The sequence below is a fragment of the Semicossyphus pulcher genome, unplaced genomic scaffold, assembly GCF_022749685.1.
Source record: "Semicossyphus pulcher isolate SPU_LCO1_2020_fin unplaced genomic scaffold, fSemPul1.0.p SCAF_7, whole genome shotgun sequence".
In the NCBI taxonomy this organism is placed as follows: Eukaryota; Metazoa; Chordata; class Actinopteri; order Labriformes; family Labridae; genus Semicossyphus; species Semicossyphus pulcher.
The window spans coordinates 28,746,929-28,768,905 of record NW_027211748.1 but is presented as its reverse complement, the minus strand read 5'-3'; the positions used below and the strand labels follow the sequence as shown (position 1 = coordinate 28,768,905).

The following is a 21,977-nucleotide window of genomic DNA, read 5'->3' as shown; positions in this document are numbered from 1 at the left end:
AACAAAGTTGTGTACAGACTTCCTTTGCTGTGTGTTCTCACTTTACCCATGTTATGCCTGTTTTGAGTTGGTTATATATTGGTTTTAAACATTTTGCTATGTCCAAAGTCAGTGGTAGCAGCCAAGTTTTTCTCTTGCAAATTTAAGACCTGCAAATATTCTGTTTTTGTGCATGGGGCAAGCGATAATGAAATTTAATTGGTTTCAATAATTTGAACGTTCCCTGGCATCTGTCACATATTTAAGTAGTAAAATATGAGTAAATGTGTTGTACAGGACGTGCATAAATTCTTTTTAATTCTGCATGCATTGTATTTTTTAGAAGGCAACAGGGTTCCCGGTTTTTTTTGTTGCAAAGCTTAGGTTCTGTCGTATGGTCAAACCTTGGTAAAAGTTAATAAGAAGCTAGTCTCTTTTGAGTAGAGTTCGGTCTGGTGCCAGCCACAGTTTTTCAAAGTTGGCTTTTATTGTGAAAATCCCCGGGCCGGAATTGGCTTCGTTATCTTTCCTCACGTAGCGGAGCTCGTCAACTGTCAACACGGATTCTGGACAAAACCAGTGCCGCTTTTTCGGACATTGAAGAAAATGTTACAAAGAACGACATTTCCCACAACATCCCGGAATATAACCTTTCAATTGTAGATTTCTGGTAAGTTGGATTCCGGTGTTTGGAAGGTTATCCTACCGTTAGCCTATTAGCATGCTCGCACAGCTAGCCAACAGGGATAACGGTAGCTTTGCTTAGCTTAAACGCTATGTCGAGCTTGAACAAGGCTAACATTGTCTGCACTTGTGCTAATGTTAACGTTAACGCACATTATGGAAAGTCTATTCGTTCTTAATGTTCCTTTGACGTATTTTGCCTCCTAATGTCCCGAAACACAACGGGCTTAAGAGTGTTTTTTCGTTGCCCTCACATCTTTAGGTCACAGTGACAGCACTGTTGATGGGAGTTTCGGCTCTGTTCAGGGAGCCGGATCATTTGCCTGAACTCGGCAGTAAGAGCAGTCTCTTTCGCCTTCTACGCGGCTCTTCATTTAGGAGCACCTTTGCCTTTTATAATTCAGTCAAATTTAGCAGTGTTGTGACCTGTTATTGGCATGTGTGCACATATCACTTGGAATTGTTAGTACGACTATACTGGGCCTTCTTACGCCCAGATGTGTGTATTAACTGAATACTTATTTATTGCAAGAAGTAAATATGCAAGATTTTTGATCATATTTAATAATTATGCTAAAGGATTACCCTTTTATTATAGTTTGTTTTCATTTCTCCTGGACCTGGCTCTAAGAGCCAACTCGTTGGGGAACAACACATCGCTTGAAAGCAAGAGAAACGAACCACCAGCCTAGGTGACTGACAGCTAAACAAGTCGCTTTCCTTAGTGGAAAGACCATGAAGGATGACAGAAGCAGCAATGGCTTTATGAGTTTGCTTAAAGGCTGGCTGGTAGAAGGACAAACGTCTGATTATGTGGTCAGAGACCATGTTATGTCAACTCAAGGGCAAAGATTTGTGACAGCTGGAGGCAGGCTTATGTTGTGTCATAACTGTGATATGAGCATCCATATCAATGACTCCCTCCTTATGACGCACGGACGTGGGAGTCCTGTGTGTTTTTCAAATTTTATATTCTGTTATGATAAATAATTTAAACCTATGTAACATGATGAAACCTACTGGCTTATTGGAATCCCCCGGTGTTAAAGTAGTAGGATTGGTGTCCTCAGCTTTCATTCGCATGTGGAAGCCAACAAATAAAACTACAGCCAAGTGCAACACAATCGTCTTATGTTTTCCAATGACTGTAGCTGTTGGACTCACACCATGCCCCCCCGCCCCTCCCAACAACATTATTTTAACCAGGATTTCCTTCTCTGCTCTCATTTTGTCCTTTCAGACTGTGGTTACTTCAGGTTTGGAAGGAGGGATGCCGGTTGAGAGCGGGAGCAGTGCAGCGGCCCGCCAGGCCAAGCAGAAGAGGAAGTCCCACAGCCTGTCGATCCGCAGGACCAACAGCACCGAGCAGGACCGCTCAGGTCTGCAGAGGGACATGCTGGAGGGACAGGTAAAGACTTATTACACAGAAAAAACAACAACAACTAAAGCACAAAGAAAAGGTGTAGAGAACGTAATTAATTAGTCAAGATAACCACTTTCATCATGAGCTTGCTGTCCTGCTGTGTGTGTCAGCATGCTTAAGCACCTTGGTTGTAAGCCTAAGCCAATTAGGTTTTAATGCACATGGTTAGAACACAAAGGTTCATATTGGTGTTGGCTTAAGCATGCCACAGTTACTGCATGCTGACTGTGAGGTTATTTTAACTTAATGGTTAAAATAGATGGATTCAAAACTCATGCATCTGAACCTTGCTCAGGTGGATCGGTTAGATCAGTTGTGCCCTTTCCTGGTTCTCAGAAAAGAGAGCACGGCTGGATTTCAGTCTGGCCGAGGAGGAACTGAGCTACTGCAGAGATGCTTTGTTAACACAGTTTCCATAAGTTAATCATCTCTTAAAATATAAAACCATATAATATAAGAGTCAGAGCCACAGAAGGAAGGATTGGCAACTTATTAATTGGATTCAAATGAGTGGAAATCTATCATATAATCTGTTATTCGGCCCTTTAAGGTGGTTGAACTTTTATCTATTAATATTTACACCCTAAACACACTAAACTAAGTGAAAGGAGAATGTTTAAGCCAAGAGTTTAATAATTCAGGCTTCAAAATCAGAGTTGACAAACCTTCTAAGCCACAGAAGCTTAGCGTGTTATTGTAAGACCCATTGCATATGCAGGTTAGTCTGGAGCCTCTGTGTTGATTTTCAGAGGGGAGTTATCGACGCCTGCAGAACAAACTTCCTCTAGATGCTCTAAACAACTCTTACACTCTTACTCCTCTGCATCCTTGTCCACAAGAAACTTAGAAATTGCACGCCCAGGAATTTTAGAGGTGTATTTGTTTGGCTGTTGAGTTCAAATATCCGCAAAGTTTCTCCAGAATCCCAAACTAATTCTTTAATCACGAGTATTCTTCTTGATAATAAGAGGAAGTTATTTAATACTTAGCTGTTAACAGCTAGTTAATATACCTGATAGAAGTGAACTGCCTAGACAGTGTTTAGGACTCCCTGAATGTGAAACCGGGTTTGTGGTGTACAGTTGAACATCTATTATCATGCAGTCCCATTTTTTTGTGGGTTTTGGCCAGTTAATCGAACCTAGTGCAAAAAGGTCTATTCCCTTCCTCATGACCTTTTGTTTTTCACTTTGGTCCCAGTCCTCTGATAATCTGGAATCCCTCATGAGAATGGAGGTAAGTTTCAGGTGTCAAACCCTCCGTGTTTCGGACAGTAGTGTTACTCCCCAGTGTTTTTAGCGCTAGCTTTAGATGTGTAGGTTCGATTAGATTTTAGAGGAGGTGTTGTTTGGTGGTCCTGAAAGTTATTCCTTTATTTAGAATCAATATATCTTCTTCTAGTTCATATGTGATATTCAAGTGACACTCAGGGTTCAATCACACCTATTTGGTGCAGTTAGTGTCACACTGTCGAGTTAAAAACATATCAAAGACTGTATTTAAGAAGTGAACACAGACTGCTCGTGCATCACTGAAGTGGTTGCCATAGGTTGCACATAACGATATGCATAGCGTTACCCCGTCCATTAATTAACTCCTTAAGTTAGTGACGCCTCATACCTGCCAGTTACTAATGGGTGAGTGTCAGCTTGTATCAGTTGTATTTCCTTTTGCCTTCTATAATGGTAAATCCGCAATATGTTGTACGGAGCCACAGCGGTGTGAAAGATAGAGACAGAGAGGGAGAGAGAGCGATGACAGTTTCCTGATACTTTGTTTGACAGGTGCTTGTGTCTCCCGTCCCGAAGTCCCGTATTCACCTGCACAAAACGCACCCAGCTCGCTCTGCTCCTCTTCCTGTCAGGAGAACGGTTGGCTCGATGTCCCCAAAAATGAACCATCATAAGAGATGTGAAATGCAATGTTAGACTACTGAAATAGTATCTATACATATGATACAACCGCTCAGGCTCACTACCACCTACTTCTTCACAGCAGAGTCGGACACCGCAAGTCCCTCTTGTGACGTAATATGACGCCATGTTGGGGAAAAAAAGCAGCACACGTTTCCTCTAAAAATTGTGCCCTTATTTCTTGTAAATAATATGAAATCAAGGATTAACTTCTTCCACAGCCATTTTCAGACAACATTGAGTGTTAATGTAGTTGCTCTTTAAATAAATCAAATTCAACACACAACACAAATTTCTCCACGGATGTTGTGAAGGTTTCACTTCTCCATATAATAGCTTCAATATCAGGCCTTGCATAACATACAGCACTGTATGTTATTATGTACCTTCCCCCCATGCTGCAGCCTTTGTTTTTACAGTGCAGTTCTCTTGATGTGTGCAATGTGGCGCAAACCTTTCTACTGCTAACATCAGCCTCTGAATGCTAACAGCACACTTGACTGATTCCTTTAGAAAATACAGCTGAAAGCAGCGATTCAGCACAAGGAGGACTCTGCATTCAGGTTCAAAGATGGCAGTTTCATCTTGTCTGGACAAAGCTTATATGCCACTTGTTTTTTAATGAAGCACTGAGTCATGGTCAGTCACTGGAACTAATGTTTTGTGTTTACTTCTTATTGTTAAAGTTCCGTTTTTTGGCCCTCTTCTGACGTCTGTAAGGAGCCATCATGTCTCTTGTGCTTCTTAACCCTCTTATAGATTTTGTCCTTTTATAGATACGATTATTTACTCCTTCCTGTTTGAGCCTGAGACTGGAGTTTTTGCTTATTTCCTTCCTCAAAGTTTCAATTGTGCGATAAGAGTCTTCTGCTTTGTTGCAGTAACATGCTCTGTATTGGTGCAGGCTTGTTTTTTAAGCGTTTGTATTCACAGACTCTCCATGATATCAAACAAAACTGTTATGTTGAATTGATTTTTCTTAGCTTAGTGATTGATATTTATTCGGCTCTGCTATTTTCAGAGATGAATCCCATAATGTTCAGGTTACAAAATCATCTAATAACCTGAGATAAGGGCTCACAATCTTTCAGTTTCTCCTTTCTTCCAAAGCCTGGATTCCACAAGATCCGTGTCCGCCGCGTTCCGTCTCCGATGCGTCCCAGAAGCGTCTCTGTGCTCTGCTCCGCTAAAAATACGCGCCCAGCCTATTTTTGACGGAGGCCGCTTCAAGAGAGCAGAACAGATCGTTCCAAACAGGAAGTCAGACACAAAAAATGGTAATTTCAAAATAAAGCACCATGTACAGACTCACGTTTTTATTACCACGTATCCTATCACCGTGTTCTCAGCCATGGTAGAAGTACAAAAATCACAGAATGATCTCCAAATGAGCAGTTAATCAATCTCGGAGGTGCAAACTGAAACTGTTGTTTGTGTCTTGCTCTGTTTTAATATTGATGTTATGATTTCGCAATTCCCGCGCGATTATGCAGTTCTCCTGCGATCTTGTTATCTCGCGAATCCTGCTGCTTGGGCCAGCGCTCCTCTGCGGACGAGAAACACCTCCAGTGAGGTAGGGCGCACGCCATCTGACGGACCAGTGATCCTGTGGGATCCAGGCTTAAGCCGATAAACATTTGATATGTCTGCAAGGGGAGACGCATCTCAGCTGGGCCCTTTTGTGCTTCATCTGAGTGTCAGGGTTTGCTGCTTTTCGTCCTCATAAAATAGAGATACTTTGGGTGTCAGACACAGTGTTTAATGTCATAACCTTTGGCTTTTGAATGCTTTACATTCTCCTTGTTCTCTCCCTGCAGGACTCCAAACTGCCTCTGTCTCTGAGGAGCAATCTGCTGGACCTGTTCAGTCAGATCGAGAGGGAGTTTGAAAACCTCTACATAGAAAACCTGGAATGTAAGTTTGTTTCAACTGTTGTCTACAAAAAACAATAAATAGAGCCAGTATGCTGAGTAACACTGGAAGCTTCTCATTACAAGTCAGGAGAGAGGAACTTTGGCAATAATTGTTGAAGAGAACAAATTTCTAATCCTTATCTGGTTTGGGTTTCAAACACAGCTTCTGTTTATCTCCATTGTTTTCACTAGGGCTGCAAATTGTCCTCTCCACCTCTCATTAACCATTTGAATGAGAAGACGCATCTTTAATGGTGTAACTAAAGTGATAATCTCGAGATTTTCATGTAAATAAATGTCTGTTAAGTCCATCAGCCAGCAGTGGTTGGTCTGCCAGAGAGGGTAGGCGGAGCTAAGCGGCTGCTTTTCCGCTCTCTGCAAGTGTTGCAAGTAAGCAGTAATCTACTATGGCTGAACAAACAAAGAAAAGATGGATGACTACCACATCTTTTTTTCTGATCCTACAACTCAAGCATTGTTCCACAGTCCAGACTCAAAGCGTGAGGTGACTGGGCTTTCTCTGTACTTTGCGGCAGCCTGCCAGAGGAAATTTGGCTTACGAAATCAGTTTCCTTTTTAAATCCCTTAAAAAAACACTCAGGCTTTTATTTGAATCACTAATTGGAGGGTTTCTGTGTATGTGTCTCTCTCTTGTATTACACTTTACTCAGAATTTAGCAGACACTATACTTTCATCTGCTTTTAATTTGTATCTCTATTGGTGATAGTGGGGTTTTATGTTTTATCTAACTATCTCACATATTACCCATCATTTCTAGTCTTTCTTTTGTTTCTTTTATAGTTGCTGTATTATCGTTTTATTATGGAAAGCACTTTGAAAACATGCAAACTAGAAAACGTGTTATGTTTAAGTGATAATCTCGAAAGTATTCATTTAAATAAATGTCTATTTAGTCACTATATCGCCGAATGAGGTAACACAATGGTGATTGAGCCTATGGCCCACTGATGAAAGCCTTTGCATTTGCAGTATTACAGACTGGGTGTCTGTGGCAACTTTCTTAGAAAAAATCCCAAGCAGCGCCCAGTTAGTGACGCGTTTTCCATCAGCCAGCAGTGGTTGGTCTGCCAGAGAGGGTAGGCGGAGCTAAGCGGCTGCTTTTCCGCTCTCTGCAAGTGTTGCGAGTAAACAGTAATCTACTATGGCTGAACAAACAAAGAAAAGATGGATGACTACAGATACAACTTCAACAAGAAGTGAAAATCCAAAGAAGAAGAAACAAACTCGACGCTCAGATGAAGCAAACAGTCTGAAAAGGAAAGCGACCGTCAGCCAGGAAAATCAAGAGTTACAACCGGAGCCGACCGTGGACGTCACACATGCAGCACTGTCTGGATACCTGGGAAGTGTGCTCCCGCAATTACCGTTTATCGCCATATGTGCCGCCAAAGAGAACCAAACTGAGATCTTCGAGATTACCACTTTAAAGAGCAGAAAACATTTAAAAGTGTTAATAAAAGTAGGACTTATCTGTCAAATTCAACAACTATTTGGCTTTCTTTGATAACAATTAGCAGTTTTGTAGCTTAAAGGAGGCTTTTTGCTAGAAAAACAAATCTTTTTTTCTGATCTTAGAACTCAAGCATAGAGCTGTGTTTGTTCCACAGTCCAGACTCGAAGCGTGAGGTGACTGGGCTTTCTTTGTACTTTGCGGCAGCCAGCCAGAGGAAATTTGTCTTACGAAATCAGTTTCCTTTTTAAATCCCTTAAAAAAACAATCAGGCTTTTATTTGAATCACTAATTGGAGGGTTTCTGTGTATGTGTCTCTCTCTTATATTACTCAGATTTTAGCAAACACTTGCATTTATAGTTTGATCTGCTTTAATTTGTACCTCTAATTGTTAATGTGCTTTATGTTTTATCTACCTACCTCACATATTACCCATCATTTCTAGTCTTTGTTTTCTGTCCTTTATCGTTAACATGTTATTATGGAAAACACTTTGAAAACATGCAAACAACAACACTTGTTATGTTAAATATAGCTGCATTTTGACACCTCCAAAATCAGTGCAAAGTGCAGTTGTTCTTGTTGCTAACAGCTCTTTAACATGTGGCCCGTTTGACTCTCAGTACGCAGAGAAATCGAAACGCTGAATGATCGCTTGGCGGCAGACGGGCAAACTTTCGAAGGGGCAGATTTAGCCAAAGGAGCGCTGAAAACGAAAGGTGAGATGAATTTCCCTCTGTGTTGACCTCAGGTTTATGTACATTGGCTTTTTAAGCTTTTAAAAAGTAAAACAATGATAGCAAACACATTTTTTTAATTGCTGATTTTGTTTTTCTTTCAATTACCTTTTTATTTCCCACCTCTTATTTCTGTGATCCACAGCAAGTCACAGCACCAGCCAGCTGTCACAAAAACTAAAGACGACCTACAAGGCTTCCACAAGCAAGGTGAATACTGTTGTATAATTGTTCTGGTCCAGTGCAAGAAAACATGGCACACAATCATTGCTACATATATTAGGTATATTTTTATAGGTATATTTATAGGTTTAAGTCTGCTCACATGGGTGTGTGTTTGTACTTTATTTACTGGTTTTATTTTAAGATAATTTGAGAGAATAGTGGCTTGAAGACTGTCTGTTGTATCAGGTAAGGTATAATACAAACTGTGACTTAATTGGTAAATGGGCTCCACTGTATCCGAGCTCGTCAGTGCTCAATCACATGCCTTTTGAATATTAAAGAGAAGAACTGCTGTCTTGTTTCACCCTTCTGCCCGTAGCCGCGTTCAAACTCTTGCCATGCCAGAGTAGGTGGATCCCGCAACTTCAGTGTGACCAGTTGGGAGTTGTGGGGTGGAGACTCATGGGTAACTTGTTGATTTCTCCCCCTTGTGTGCCAATATGCATGAACAGCCCAGCCAGGGAGTGGACACTCCCTCCCCAAGAGACTTGGTCATTCAAATGTAGGACTCTGAGCTTTTCTATCAGTTTCTGTGTGAGATAAAACACAACTTTGTTATCTCACTAACAGGCTTTTTCAGTTGCACCACCTTTGGTTTTTAATTAAGCAACTTGTTGGCATTCACATAATGGTACACTATGGAGACATCTTTAACAAGACACAGCTGTTACTTTAAGATGCTTTTTGTGCCTTGATTAATGAAGTACTGAAGGCGGAGGAGCATTTTTCAGCTGCTTTAGATCAGTTCTCCTTTAAGGCAGAGTGTGCGTTCTGCTGAAAACCGCTTGCCACATCACATTTTGCTGCCATGGTACATGTAGGTACCGGCCGCATGTACCATGTTTCTTTTGGGCAAATGTGCCAGATGAAAGTCGACCTCTAAGAGTGCTTGTTTTTGCCACTGACAGGATCAGATATTTATTTAATCTGCCTGACAATATTTCTGAAAGGATTTCAGGAGAGTTGGATCATTTTGTTCTTTTTTGACCAGAAACATCTGTTAGCTACATAATACCCCTTTCCACCAAAGATGCGTTGACGCAGGTTTTTCAGACCCGGGAAGACCCGTTGATTGTCTTTTTCTCCCATTGCCAGGGGAGTATACTGCTTTCAGTCTCTTTTCTGCTGCGTCACCGACTGACGTCACAAAAGCGCAGGAACCGGGGTTAGTAAACAACAGTATGCACAAAGAACATTATACTCCTTGGAAGCTCTCTCACCTCGCTGTCTTGCCTGTGTTGCTGCATCTTGCACGAAACAGAGAACAAAGGCAGCGTTGTTTGTTCTTCCGTATTTATGCGACAGTGGCCGGAACTTCAATGCGCGTCATAGCATCGCGCCGGAAAGGGGGTGGAGATTAGCGTGTCGACCCGCGTTTTGTGTTCCCATCATTGCCAATCGGCGCCGAGGTGATAATTACCTGTGTCTACTTAAGAGTCATTTGACCCGGGTCTGAATACCGGTTGTAACCTTTCCCACTAAGCAAAAAAGCTGTGTATTGGCAGGTTTTTTGACCAGTGGGAAAGGGGTTTAACTCTCTTTAAAAGCCACCCGACACCATTGTCATTTTACCTTGCAGAACACAGGAGTTTCTCCACCAGTTATTTTGTTCATGTTCTTGTGACCAATCGAGGCGAAGATAGACCAGCAACTGTTCTGCGCAGTAAAATTACTGTTTTTTTCAATGGCGTCTGGTGGCTTTTAATGAGAGGATGATGTGACAGCTGTGTCTGGCCAAAAGAAGCATCTTTATTATTCCTTAACAAAAGGTTTATCTCTGTAGGCATCCACTCTGCCATGTTGTCGGACACTTTGAATAACAATCAGAGCCTGTCAAAAACAACCACTTTAGTGGGCCTTCTTTGGTTGGGGTCATTTTCCCTGAGAGATTACTCTTGAGCCATTGCAGTCAACTCCCAAACTTTTTGTTAGTAACTTAGATCCCAAAATATGTTTTTTAAATCAGGCCCAGGTTTAAAATACCACAATTCCCCTTTAACTGAACATTTAAAGTAAAATCCATTTTACAAGAAGCAAAGTCTTGATGTGGTTTTGGCAGACAGCAAATGCAAGCTACAAGCTGTAGAGCATTAACTGCTGGTTGCTTAGCCAGTCACTTAAAGCGCTTTGCATCTCCTCAGAGTTCCCGGAGTCAGATGCTTCATGTTTATAGACGTGTAACCTTTTGCATCAGTGTTACACTTGAACCAGAAACTTCAGCTTCTGCCTGATTATCACATCTGTCATTCTGCATTTGTATATATGACAAATCGGAACTTGGAGAAATCATGTTACACTGAATATATTTAATATAAAGAACTCCTTCTTGGACAGATCAGCTGCTTGATAGATTTTATTTTCACAATACTCTGTTCTGCCCGCTAACAACCAGCAACCACTGGTTGCCACCATGCTAAGCGATGCTCTTTAATCATCATCATCACATCTCTAGTGTCATTTTTCTCAGATTATTTTTGGATCTTTCAGCAGATAAAAATATAAAAAGGAAATGTTCTGTTGTATGTGTAGCCTGAGATTTAATCTTCAAAAGAATGATGCTGCTGTTTATGCTCTCCTGCTTCCTTTCAGTTGGAACTTATTTAGTGGTCTGTTTCCAAAACGAACCAAGGGTCCAGTTTGTATCATCCCCATCTTTAATGTAAACAACTTGACAAAATCTTCTTACAACTGTATAATAATTACTGATCAATTTCTGTTGTCCCACCATAACTACGTATTTTTTGCCCCCTCTTCCCCTTTCTAGACTTTTCTTTCTTTATTGCGGTTTTGCATTTGAGTAATCCTGCCATGATGAATGTAATACAAACTGCTGATACTTAATGTGTCTACCTTTCTGTTGATACCAGATCTGGGTTGAATGGTGTTTGTTTTAAAGCACTTGGAGCATCCGATTGGTTGGGGAAACAACTACCCCACCTTGCACATGCTCAGAGATGATTAAAGCAAATACCACTAAAGATTATTTTGGTAAAAAAATGCACTTTAACCCAGGATTTATATAAATAATGCTGTCGTCAACCAAAGCTTCTTAGCCTTGGCATACAAGGTCCCTGCTGAGCAGCTTCTCAACCCTGCTGACCCGCCTCCTCCCTCTATCAGACCAGGGTTCCTACACAGCTCCACTAAAGTCATCATTTACAACCGACCAAAAAGTGTTAAAAAAAAACATACTTTATTGAATGAAACACAGACTTTTTATATGCGAAGTGGACCTAGCCTCCATGTCTGAAAGTGTGAAGTACCTTGAACCTACATTCTTACTCATGGCCAGCAGGGGGCGACTCGACTGGTCCCGAAAAGAGGTTCACTTATATGCCAATCTACCAGAACGTGGCCCCAGCTCTCACTTGATTTTTGGGGTGCAATAATTAATCAACATTGTCGACAAAAATCAATTAGAAAATTAGTTGGCACCGAATTTAATTGTCAATAATTAGTTAGTTACATCATTGTGTGTTTTTCATGCTGTGTGCTGACATATCATTTTCTTGAGCTGAGTTTGCTGAGGGGTGAGCCACCTCACATCTGAAGAGAAGGCAAGATGGATGTATTTTTTATATCAGCACTTTGTCTGTCCTGGTTTGAAATTGACAAAAAACTTTATATTGTACTCTTGTATCAGTCGGAGCCAAATCAGCAGCAACGTTTATTAAAAGACAGATTTTTTAATGAAGAACTCATATTAATTGTCTTTATTGTTAGTGAGCACATGCTTAAAAGAACCTCCAAATACATTTAAAAGCTGAGAGCTAAATAAGAGACATTAAGTCATTGTGTAATTGATTATCTGATTAATCCTTTGAATATTCAAAGACTAGTCGACCATCAAAATAGTTGTTAGTTGCAGCCCAAACTGGATTTACTACGTCAGTTAACATTTTTCTCTCGAGTTTTTGGTTTTAGTCAGTAGTTTGAAGTTTCCTGCAATACATCACGATGTTTGTAAATGCTGGTCCCATTTAGAGTAACATAGGCGATAAAGCAGGGTATGCGATTAACAATGTGCTCTCACCCTGTGACCTTTCAACCAGGATACAGGCTTAGCAAGGCGCTTCCATCCTATGGTCCTAATAATGTCTCCTCTGGCTGTGAAAATAACAAGATGGTGATGGCCAAAATGCAGAACTCAAGGCCTCACACAGCCATGATGGTGGCTACATCCACTTCTTTTGTGTGATATTAAAATTTAGGCTTAAATGCAGAGGAAATTTAGGCTTGCCTAAAAATTGGAAAATTATTATTCAAATCGAATCAAACTTATTCTCCACCCAATGAAAAGATGTAGAAAAAGCCAGTTTAAATGGAAATGTTTAGGAACCCTGTTAGCTTCGGTGCATGGCTTTGATCTGCTTTACCAATAACACGAGTTTGATGTCGGTGTCAGATTGTGTCCAGTTTCAAAGCGACCACCTCCAGAGCGGTGTGCCAACTCGTCCGGGAGTATGTGGGCCACAGAGACGGCATCTGGGACCTGAGCGTCACCAGGACACAACCCGTGGTGCTTGGCACTGCGTCTGCAGGTATTTCACAAATTGTATTATTATTTTCTGCCCTACAATGAGTCACGTTTTCTTTTTAAATGTTCTACTACCTGGATTTCTTGTCTTTATTTTATCTATTCCCTTCTGTCTCCAACTATCGTCTTGTTTTGCTCTCTGCTCCCATCATTAAAATGTTTTTGTCAAGATATTTATTCTTTTATTTAATGGCATTTACACAAATAAAGCAATTAATGTCATGCTAGGGTCAGATTTACTGTACTTAATCAGTCTGTAAACATTAGCCACGCACTGTAAAACTACTGTTGAATTTAGTCAGGTTCTTTTTCTCCTGTGTGTCTATAATGTGTCTCAACAGACCACACCGCGATGCTGTGGAGCATTGAGACTGGGAAGTGCCTCCTCAAATATATGGGCCATCAAGGATCAGGTAGGGCTCTAAATGTACATTACATTTATGATAATGCATGTAATTAAATTCACTGGTACTGTTGTCCAGGGCGGGAAATTAACTTTTTTGCCAATCTGCAAGCTGCTTAATTTTTTAACCAGCTACTTCCTCGTTTTAAAGAAAATAGAATATTTTTAATTATTTTGGTAAATATGCGACTTCATTTTATAAGGTTAATATGTAAACTCTAAAGGAAGTACTGACATATTTTCTCTCTCTGCACGAACATAGCACACAAACATTGGCGACATATCGAACAGAACATTGTCCGGCTTGTCTCCTCGAAAGCGAACCACTCCCCGAACTCTCCATTTTCTCTTTTTTTTGACTGTCACCTCTTTTCCTGTGTCTCAACGCCACAAAATAATGTGGTGTAACATCGCAGGGGGTTAAGAGGTCTGCAGATAAAACCGATCTCATCCTCTGAACTACACGGTCATGGCTGATACCGTAGGAATGTAGGTGAGAGGGTTGGTCTTGGGATTTTCTCCAAGATATGAATAATAGTAGGCACAGTGCGAAGGTCGGCTCCATTGTATGGGCTTGGGATCATGCGATTCACGCGCTTTTCTACACTGGAACGACAATATAAACAATGTTGCGTAGTTGATGCGACTCTTCTTCTTCTTGTTTTTGAGGTGCATTACCGCCACCTTCTGCTTCAGAGTCCTACCGCAGGTGTACTCGGGTACGAAACTAAATTATTAATGTGAAATCTGACCGGCGGGGGAGAGGAGAGGGGGGGGCAACCATACTGCATGGTACAAAGCAATCATACCTAATGTGAAAACGCCCTGAGTTAGGAACCCACCTGTGTGTTCAAGTGAAACAAGCCGTCACAAATCGCTCTTACAATTGCTTTGCTTGTTTTAAATGCGACCTGACACCGTGGCTGGTAAATTAAGCAAATTCACCTGAACCTGCACAGAAACACTTGCATTTGGCAGGTGCTAATTTCCAACACTGCTTTGGTCATAAACAGAGCGACTCCTCAGGATCATTCTGCACTATTTTATATGAGAAACATTGAAATATACTGTACAGTGTGTACATATATATATATATATATATATATACATTTTGCATATATATGATTTAGTGACCCTCAGATTTGAGTGTTGAATCCAAATGAAAGTCTCGATCACTCAATCTTATACATTTTTAAATTACATTTTAAGGAAATGTAGGCACTCTTTTCAAATATGCTCATCACCTTTGAACTCACTGGAAAAAAAACCATCAGAGAATTGAAGGTAAGAGTAACAGAGCAGCCGAAGTGTCCATTATGACGATACATGACACAACTATGTCTCTATTTCTGCAGTGAACTCCATCAAGTTCCACCCCACCGAACAGATGGCTCTAACAGGTAATGATCCAGGAGATCCTCCCTAGAGTTATGCAGAGCTGGAAATCCTTTTGTAGCCTAATCTGTGGAATGCACTGGATTAAAATGTGTGTCAAAATTAACCTTCAACAACTGGGAGAGGTGTGAACTCGGTCCTGCACGCATATCAAATATATACTTATATTTTTGTGTCTGTCCTTTACCCTGGAAAACCCACACGTTATTTCAGTGATGTTATTAAGAAGACTTGTATTTATTTTAATCGTCTTTCTCCTCCTCAGCCTCTGGAGACCAGACTGCTCACATCTGGAGGTACATGGTGCAGCTGCCGACTCCACAGCCTGTTGCTGATATCAGTGTAAGCATCAGCAGAACTGTGTGTGTGTGTGTGTGTGTGTGTGTGTGTGTGTGTGTGTGTGTGTGTGTGTGTGTGTGTGTGTGTGTGTGTGTGTGTGTGTGTGTGTGTGTGTGTGTGTGTTATAGTGCTTCTGATGTCTTTTTTTAACTCACCTCGTCCCTCCCTCCCCCGAAAGCAGCAGACCCCCTGTGAAGACGACGTGGACTTTTCGGATAAAGACGAGGCAGACGGCGAGGTCGAGGGTCCAAACGACTGTCCTTCTATCCGAGTGGCGACCACGACTCTGCGCAGCCATCAGGGTGTAGTGATCGCTGCTGATTGGCTGGTGGGGGGCAAACAAGTTGTAACAGCATCCTGGGACCGAGCCGCCAACCTGTACGATGTGGAGACCTCAGAGCTGGTCCACTCACTCACTGGTAGGATGCAGGGAATATTTCACCAGTACTCTTCTCAAAGTGTGTTTATTTGCCTCCCAACATCCCTTCAGCTGGTATATTTTGTTTAAATGATCTAAAATAAAAACTACAATAGTTAGAACCTTCATTCTTTTTGCAGCCAAGAGCCAACTCTTCTGTCGTTTGCTTCATCATGTTGTACTTTCGTTGATGACGTCGTTACGTCACGGGAGATCGTTGTTTGCATCTTGTTTCAAATGGTCTTAAATAATAACCACAACAGAGCAAAACTTTCAAAAGTGATGTGACCCTTAGATGGTGCAGATCTTTGGGAATTGAAGATGCTGAAGAAATGACGTCACAAAAAGCAAAAATACAAATTTGGGCACTGCATTTTCTTTACTGTACTGCACAATAAAACGCTCTGCTTATAAGAATAAGCATCTCTCCAAAACTATATAAATAACTCCTGGAGTGCAGTAAAGTATTTTGGTCTTTATTATTCAGATGTTTTGATATATGTGTATATATATATATGTATATATATACACACATATATGACAGATGCAGTATAAACCTTTACAGCTCTTTATTATGCTAACAATCTAACAGTAAACTGGGCAGAGACATACAGTATTAGGCACAGCTGTTTCCATGACAACAACACAACACAGGCTCTTAGTCCCACCGGTGTTGTGGAGCTGTGTTTAGCTGCAGATGCTTCTTCACGTTTGAGGTCGAGCTCTTCACAGCTGACGAGCACTTCTCCTCCAGACACAGCTTACATTTCACCGTCATGTTGTTCTCGTCCCTTTCACCCAAACATTCAGAATAATGTGAATATTTCCACAAAGTAAACGCTGTCCTCTCTGTTAGCTCGCTAGCTGAGTTAGCTAGCTACACATGCGCACTGACACAGCTGTGTTTACCTTCTGCTGGCACGCAGCTACCTGCCAAGAAGGAGGAGAGACACAGAAACAGAGCTTCAGGGAGTTTCTGTTTCTGTGCAGACTAAAGGAAAAGAGACATAGGCCGATTTATTTTCTTTTTTATGAAAAAGTAACTAAATAACAGATTACTTGACCTGCAGAACTAACATGTTGCGTTACTCGTTTCAACAAAAAAGTAATTTGATTACTCTAATGGATTACTTTGTAACGCGTTACCCCCAACACTGCCCACTACTACTCTGAAGCATCTCGGGTTATAGTTAAGAGCCATCTTTAGAGACCATTTCTGTGACTGTAGATGCACAATGCTGCCAAACACAGGACCCTCACTCAGACCAAGAAGGGACTCACTGTGTGTGTGCGTGTCTGTATCTCTGTGTGTGTCCAGGCCATGACCAGGAGCTGACCCACTGCTGCACACACCCCACCCAGCGTCTGGTGGTCACCTCATCCAGAGACACCACCTTCAGACTGTGGGACTTCAGAGACCCGTCCATCCACTCGGTCAACGTGTTCCAGGGACACACTGAGTCAGTCTTACTCACTGAGTCATCACACTGTTTCGTCTTATTCTTTTTATTATTATACCTGAGCGAACTCAATTTAAAGGGCTAAAATTTGAAATCTACATGTAATACGTGTTCATGCCATAGGGGGGCGATAAAGCCTTAGTTGTCACAGCCACACATGAAACTCTTTAAGCAATCTTCTTCTGTATTAAACAAAGAACTTAATAGCTGCCGTCCCTTCTTTTATTTGTCTTTGTCATGTTTTACTGTCCTCACTGTCTTCTGCAGCACGGTGACGTCTGCTGTGTTCACGGTGGGAGACAACGTGGTGTCCGGGAGCGACGATCGAACCGTCAAAGTGTGGGACCTGAAGAACATGAGGTCGCCCATTGCAACCATCCGCACCGACTCCGCTGTCAACAGGTCTGTGAGCTGTTAAAGTATTTGTTAGCTGCTGCCCTAGCTGGATCACTTTATCAACTGTATATTTTTGATATAGAACAAAAAAATACAGATATGGATTATGGAGATTGTTGGTACATTACACGTAAAGGAACCAGTACCTTCTGACCTGATGTTTTATACCTTCTGTCGTTCTGTTCCAGGATCAGCGTGTCGGTGAACCAGAAGATCATCGCCCTTCCTCACGACAATCGGCAGGTCCGGCTGTTTGACATGTCCGGGGTGCGACTGGCTCGCCTCCCACGAACCAACAGACAGGTGAGTCAGTGGAGGACAAAGGGCCTCCGATTGTCCCCTCAGAGCTTCCATACACACCTTTCTGTTTATTATCCTGTAAGTTTTTGCTCTGAAATAGAAACCTTTCATTGCACATTGAGGTACTTTGGAATTAACTCTATAACTGGGAAGTGACTCTCAGTACATCCATCCATTAACATCTGGACCTCGAGTCTGTAACAAAGTTTTGGATTTAATTATTGCATCTCATACATTGCAAAACAAACACAAAATAATGGAACACAAACAAAAGGTTTTGTGTTTGCTGCCGCTCGTATTTGTAATGATGAGTTGAAAGTGATATGGATATGAATGCTGATTTTTAGTCAGGGCCTCACCTGTGCTTCTCCTCGGTGTCTTAAAGTCGCCTTGCTCTCTGTCGCATGTCAGGGTCACCGCCGCATGGTGTGCTGCTCCGCCTGGTGTGAAGACAACACCTCCTGCAACCTGTTCACCTGCGGCTTCGACCGGCAGGCCATCGGCTGGAACATCAACATCCCCGCCCTGCTGCAGGAGAAATGACCTCCTCCTCCTCGTCCTACTGGCACCTTACAGTGAAACTCCACCCAAAGTCTGTCTATGGAGCATCAAACACTCACATCCTGCAGCCTGAAAAGGTGGCGTTAAAGACTTTAGTTTCATGCTTCTTTTAGTCTGTCACTTTTTAACCAGCGTAAGAGAAACGACTCAAAGAAAGTTAAAATCACAGACTTTTAGCAGCCGGCTTTTCAGTCCACAAGAGGTCAGTATTTGACACTTTAAGCTCCCTGACTTCTGACCTCCTCCAGACTGAGGGGCAGGAGAAAAAAAATGGGCCTGTTCTCATTGCGTCCCGCATCTTTCTCTATATCTCACTACCTACAGCATGTGTGTGTGTGTTTTTTTTGTTTTCACAAGGAAGTGATTCCTTTCCAAAAAAAAGACAACACTGATGAAAAAGCACAGATATGATATTTCTTCTTCTTTGTTAAAAGCTAAAAAGCACAATACATTTTGCTGAAGTAAGAGGCTGCACATACAGAATCAGGTTATTGTGCACCAATAGCAGGTTTAGGATTTGATTAGGCAGTCTGATGCTTTATTTAATCATTATTGGTGTGTTTTCAGGACTTTATCTGTACACAGTTTCAATTTAGCTTCTGCTTCACTTTAATTTCCTGATTTCTTTGATTGATAGACAAATTGGCAGCCGTAGAAAGACGCCCCGACTCTTTGAATATGAGGAACTCCTTTTAAATCTTATTAGTTTCTCAAATATTTACTGAAATTATTTCCTTAGATTGTCTTTGGCAAGTTATCAATTTTGATTAGAGGTTTTTAATGATTCAAAAAGTGAGTTTTTTCCTCTTGAATTTCATTCTGAAATATTTAGTTTGGCACCTCAGATTCAAAGCTTAAAGTTGTAATCTCAAAGATCTCAGTTTGGTTCTTTTTGGCGCCACCTATGGCGATAAACGGTAACTGCAGGAGCACACTTCCCAGATATCCAGACAGTGCTGCATGTGTGACGTCCACGGTTGGCTCCGGTTGTAACTCTTGATTTTCCTGGCTGACGGTCGCTTTCCTTTTCCGACTGTTTGCTTCATCTGAGCGTCGAGTTTGTTTCTTCTTCTTTGGATTTTCACTTCTTGTTGAAGTTGTATCTGTAGTCATCCATCTTTTCTTTGTTTGTTCAGCCATAGTAGATTACTGTTTACTCGCAACACTTGCAGAGAGCGGAAAAGCAGCCGCTTAGCTCCGCCTACCCTCTCTGGCAGACCAACCACTGCTGGCTGATGGAGAACGCGTCACCAACTGGTCCATCAGTCCATAATAATAATCACTTTAACATCTATAATACATGTTAAACTATATGTATGTACATGTATTCTGAGCTCATCACACAGGAAACGCCTTCTACCAGCTCTTATTATCAGAGTTTGAAGCTCTCTGCTCGTTTCTGCTCAGACGCTCAGAAGTCTGCGATACGGTTTTGCACCTTTTTGAAAAGTCCAATCGCTGTTACAGTTTTTTCTTTTTGTTGTTGTAGAAGAAAACTTCTTTCTTGCTCTGTATATTTTAAGACAGTCAGAATGGACAACAGCTCTGTGCATTATTGTCCCAAGGCCATACACTTTAACCAACAAGGTTTCTTGGTCCTTTTTCTATAGTGAAAAAAAGTAAACCTGCTAACAACAGAACTGAAATCCACTTCTTTTTCCTCTATACAAAATATTTCCTGCACTGGTAGAGTTGCTGTGTTAGTACCCGAAGGATTACTCTCCAGTGTGCTTGTCCTTCTGGTATGTTAAGAAGCATCAGCTTCTGAAAGAACGATGTGTTCGCCCCCAACTCCTCCCAACCTGTCGCGTCCTTAAAGATAAAGAAAGTGTTACACAGTGAGCGCTTAGAGCAGACGCATGTGAAATAGAATTGCTCTGCTTGTTCAGTAGGTAAATTATGTGTACCTGTTGTAAAGACATTAAATCACTTTCATTTCATGAAATCTGATTTCATTCAACCAAAAGTTGTCAAATTTGAAATATTTAGCAATCGATGTAGACTTATAAACATTTCCTCGGCTGCCCAGCGCTGCAGTTGTACCGATACTTGACATGATTGTAAAAACAGCTCCTTTTTTTCTAGCTGTTCGCATTGCCCTTTAGTCATTAGTGTTTGACACCGTTGTAGGATTCTGTCAGTGTCATATCTGTAATGGTACTTTAAAAACTAGTGAAAGCTCAAAAGAGTGTCGTGATGCGTTTGCTGTCACCTGCTTTGCTTTGACACTGCCACTTAAACACTTAGCCAAAGCTGCATTCAAGTGAATGTTAAAGGCTGTTACAATGTGTGTGTGTGTGTGTGTGTGTGTGTGTGTGTTTGTGTGAGATGATTTCACTGCGTTAAAGAACAAAGCCTCTGTGTGTGTCTGTGTGATGATACAAATCAATGTCTAAATAGTGTTTTAATGTTGTAATAATGAGCAGTTTTCAACTCCAGTACAACCCTTGCACTGCTGTTGCCCTGCTGTCGTACTCGGCGTGTGTTCTCAACAGGCCTCACAAGTTGCAGCAGCAACATAATGAACAAGCACAGTTAATTACAAACTGATTGTTAAAAGTCTAGCTTTAGATTTGTGGAGCGTTTTGCTGGTTTGTAACACATTTTTTCATTCAACAGTAACATTTACATGACAAACATTTCTCCCTATAGTGGGGAAAAAATCACTTTTTTGTGGATACCCAGTGTTTATGTGTGTATATGTGTTAACACTTTACAACTGTTGTGTTCAGTTGAGTATGGACATGTATTTCTAACAATAGAAAAGCCTTAGAAATACTTAAAATCTACGTATACAATACGTTTGTTTGTTGAAATATATTTGGCTTTTGACAAGTGGGGGGAAAAACAGTTTTTCAGAAAGTGATTTCAGTACTTTTCAAAAGACAAATGTAAAGTGTTAACCTCCTCTTATTTTGAAACCATAACATTTGTATTATAAAAATTGTAATATATAAAGAAAGTAGCCAGTTCGGCGATATAGTGTATTCCAGCTGCAGCATTTTTTATTAGCCTTTACGACTTGATGACCTGATCCTGCATTTAATTTGTTTTAAGCTTGTGTTAATCAAGTTTATTGCTTTACAATGAATGATTTTAGATTATCTGCTAAAGGCTTCACATTCACATAAAACTGAACTATTTTTGTAAGTTATACCAGGGAGGATTCATGTAACTTTTATTAGTTGAACTGTGAAACTAATTAGATGTTTTGCATTATCTGGTGTAAACTATTAATTCACCTGACAAACTAAACTTTCCTCAAAAGAAATTTAAAGTATTGTAATTTATTATTATTAGATTTTTTTCCAAGTAGTTCTTATTTATTCTAGTTATTTATATTAGCTACTAAAAGTTTGTAGAAATGTAGAATCTGTAGGCAGGGACGTGGATCCTAGGGACAGCAAGTGTTCTGGTTTGCAGTACGCGTGTGATTGGAGTAATATTGACCCATCACGTATCAGCGGGCTGCGGCGCATGCAGAAAAAACTGTCCGTGTGGAGAGCAACAGCAGGCAGAACTTAATGACATCCCGGCTCCCATCAGCGTCACCTGACGACAATTCATCTTCTTATTAATCTCTATAAACAGACATCTGCAGAAAGCTTAGCTAACAATCCGTTCTAGATCAAGAGATTGGTAAATGATGTGTGTTTTTTCTAAATCCATCCACCATAGAGTCGTCCCTGGTTTAACTGACAAACATTTTGTTTTATTGAAGAAAATTTAAAAACTGTATTTGTGTAATAATGTTTTCATCTCTACTATTTTCAGTGTTTTTCCTTCCTTGTAAACAGTTTAAACAAGTCTCACTACACTCA

The 21,977-nt window shown here is 40.9% G+C and overlaps 1 protein-coding gene across 2 annotated transcripts; it reads left to right on the top strand.

Annotated features, from left to right (window-relative positions):
• Window positions 1-517: 517 nt before the first annotated feature.
• Window positions 518-21,003, top strand: LOC138611955 (WD repeat-containing protein 37). 2 transcript variants are annotated; one of them, XM_069685233.1, is made up of 14 exons: window positions 518-649; window positions 1,904-2,071; window positions 5,817-5,913; window positions 8,009-8,104; window positions 8,268-8,332; window positions 12,753-12,888; window positions 13,226-13,297; window positions 14,643-14,687; window positions 14,948-15,024; window positions 15,203-15,440; window positions 16,758-16,899; window positions 17,167-17,301; window positions 17,484-17,598; window positions 18,007-21,003. In XM_069685233.1, the coding sequence occupies exons 2-14, from the start codon at window positions 1,934-1,936 to the stop codon at window positions 18,136-18,138; spliced, it is 1,488 nt and encodes a 495-aa protein (XP_069541334.1). In that variant the 5' UTR covers window positions 518-649; window positions 1,904-1,933; the 3' UTR covers window positions 18,139-21,003. The 2 variants fall into 2 exon arrangements, with proteins under 2 accessions (XP_069541334.1, XP_069541333.1); XM_069685232.1 differs by having other exon boundaries at window positions 15,200-15,440.
• The last annotated feature ends 974 nt before the right edge of the window (window positions 21,004-21,977 follow it).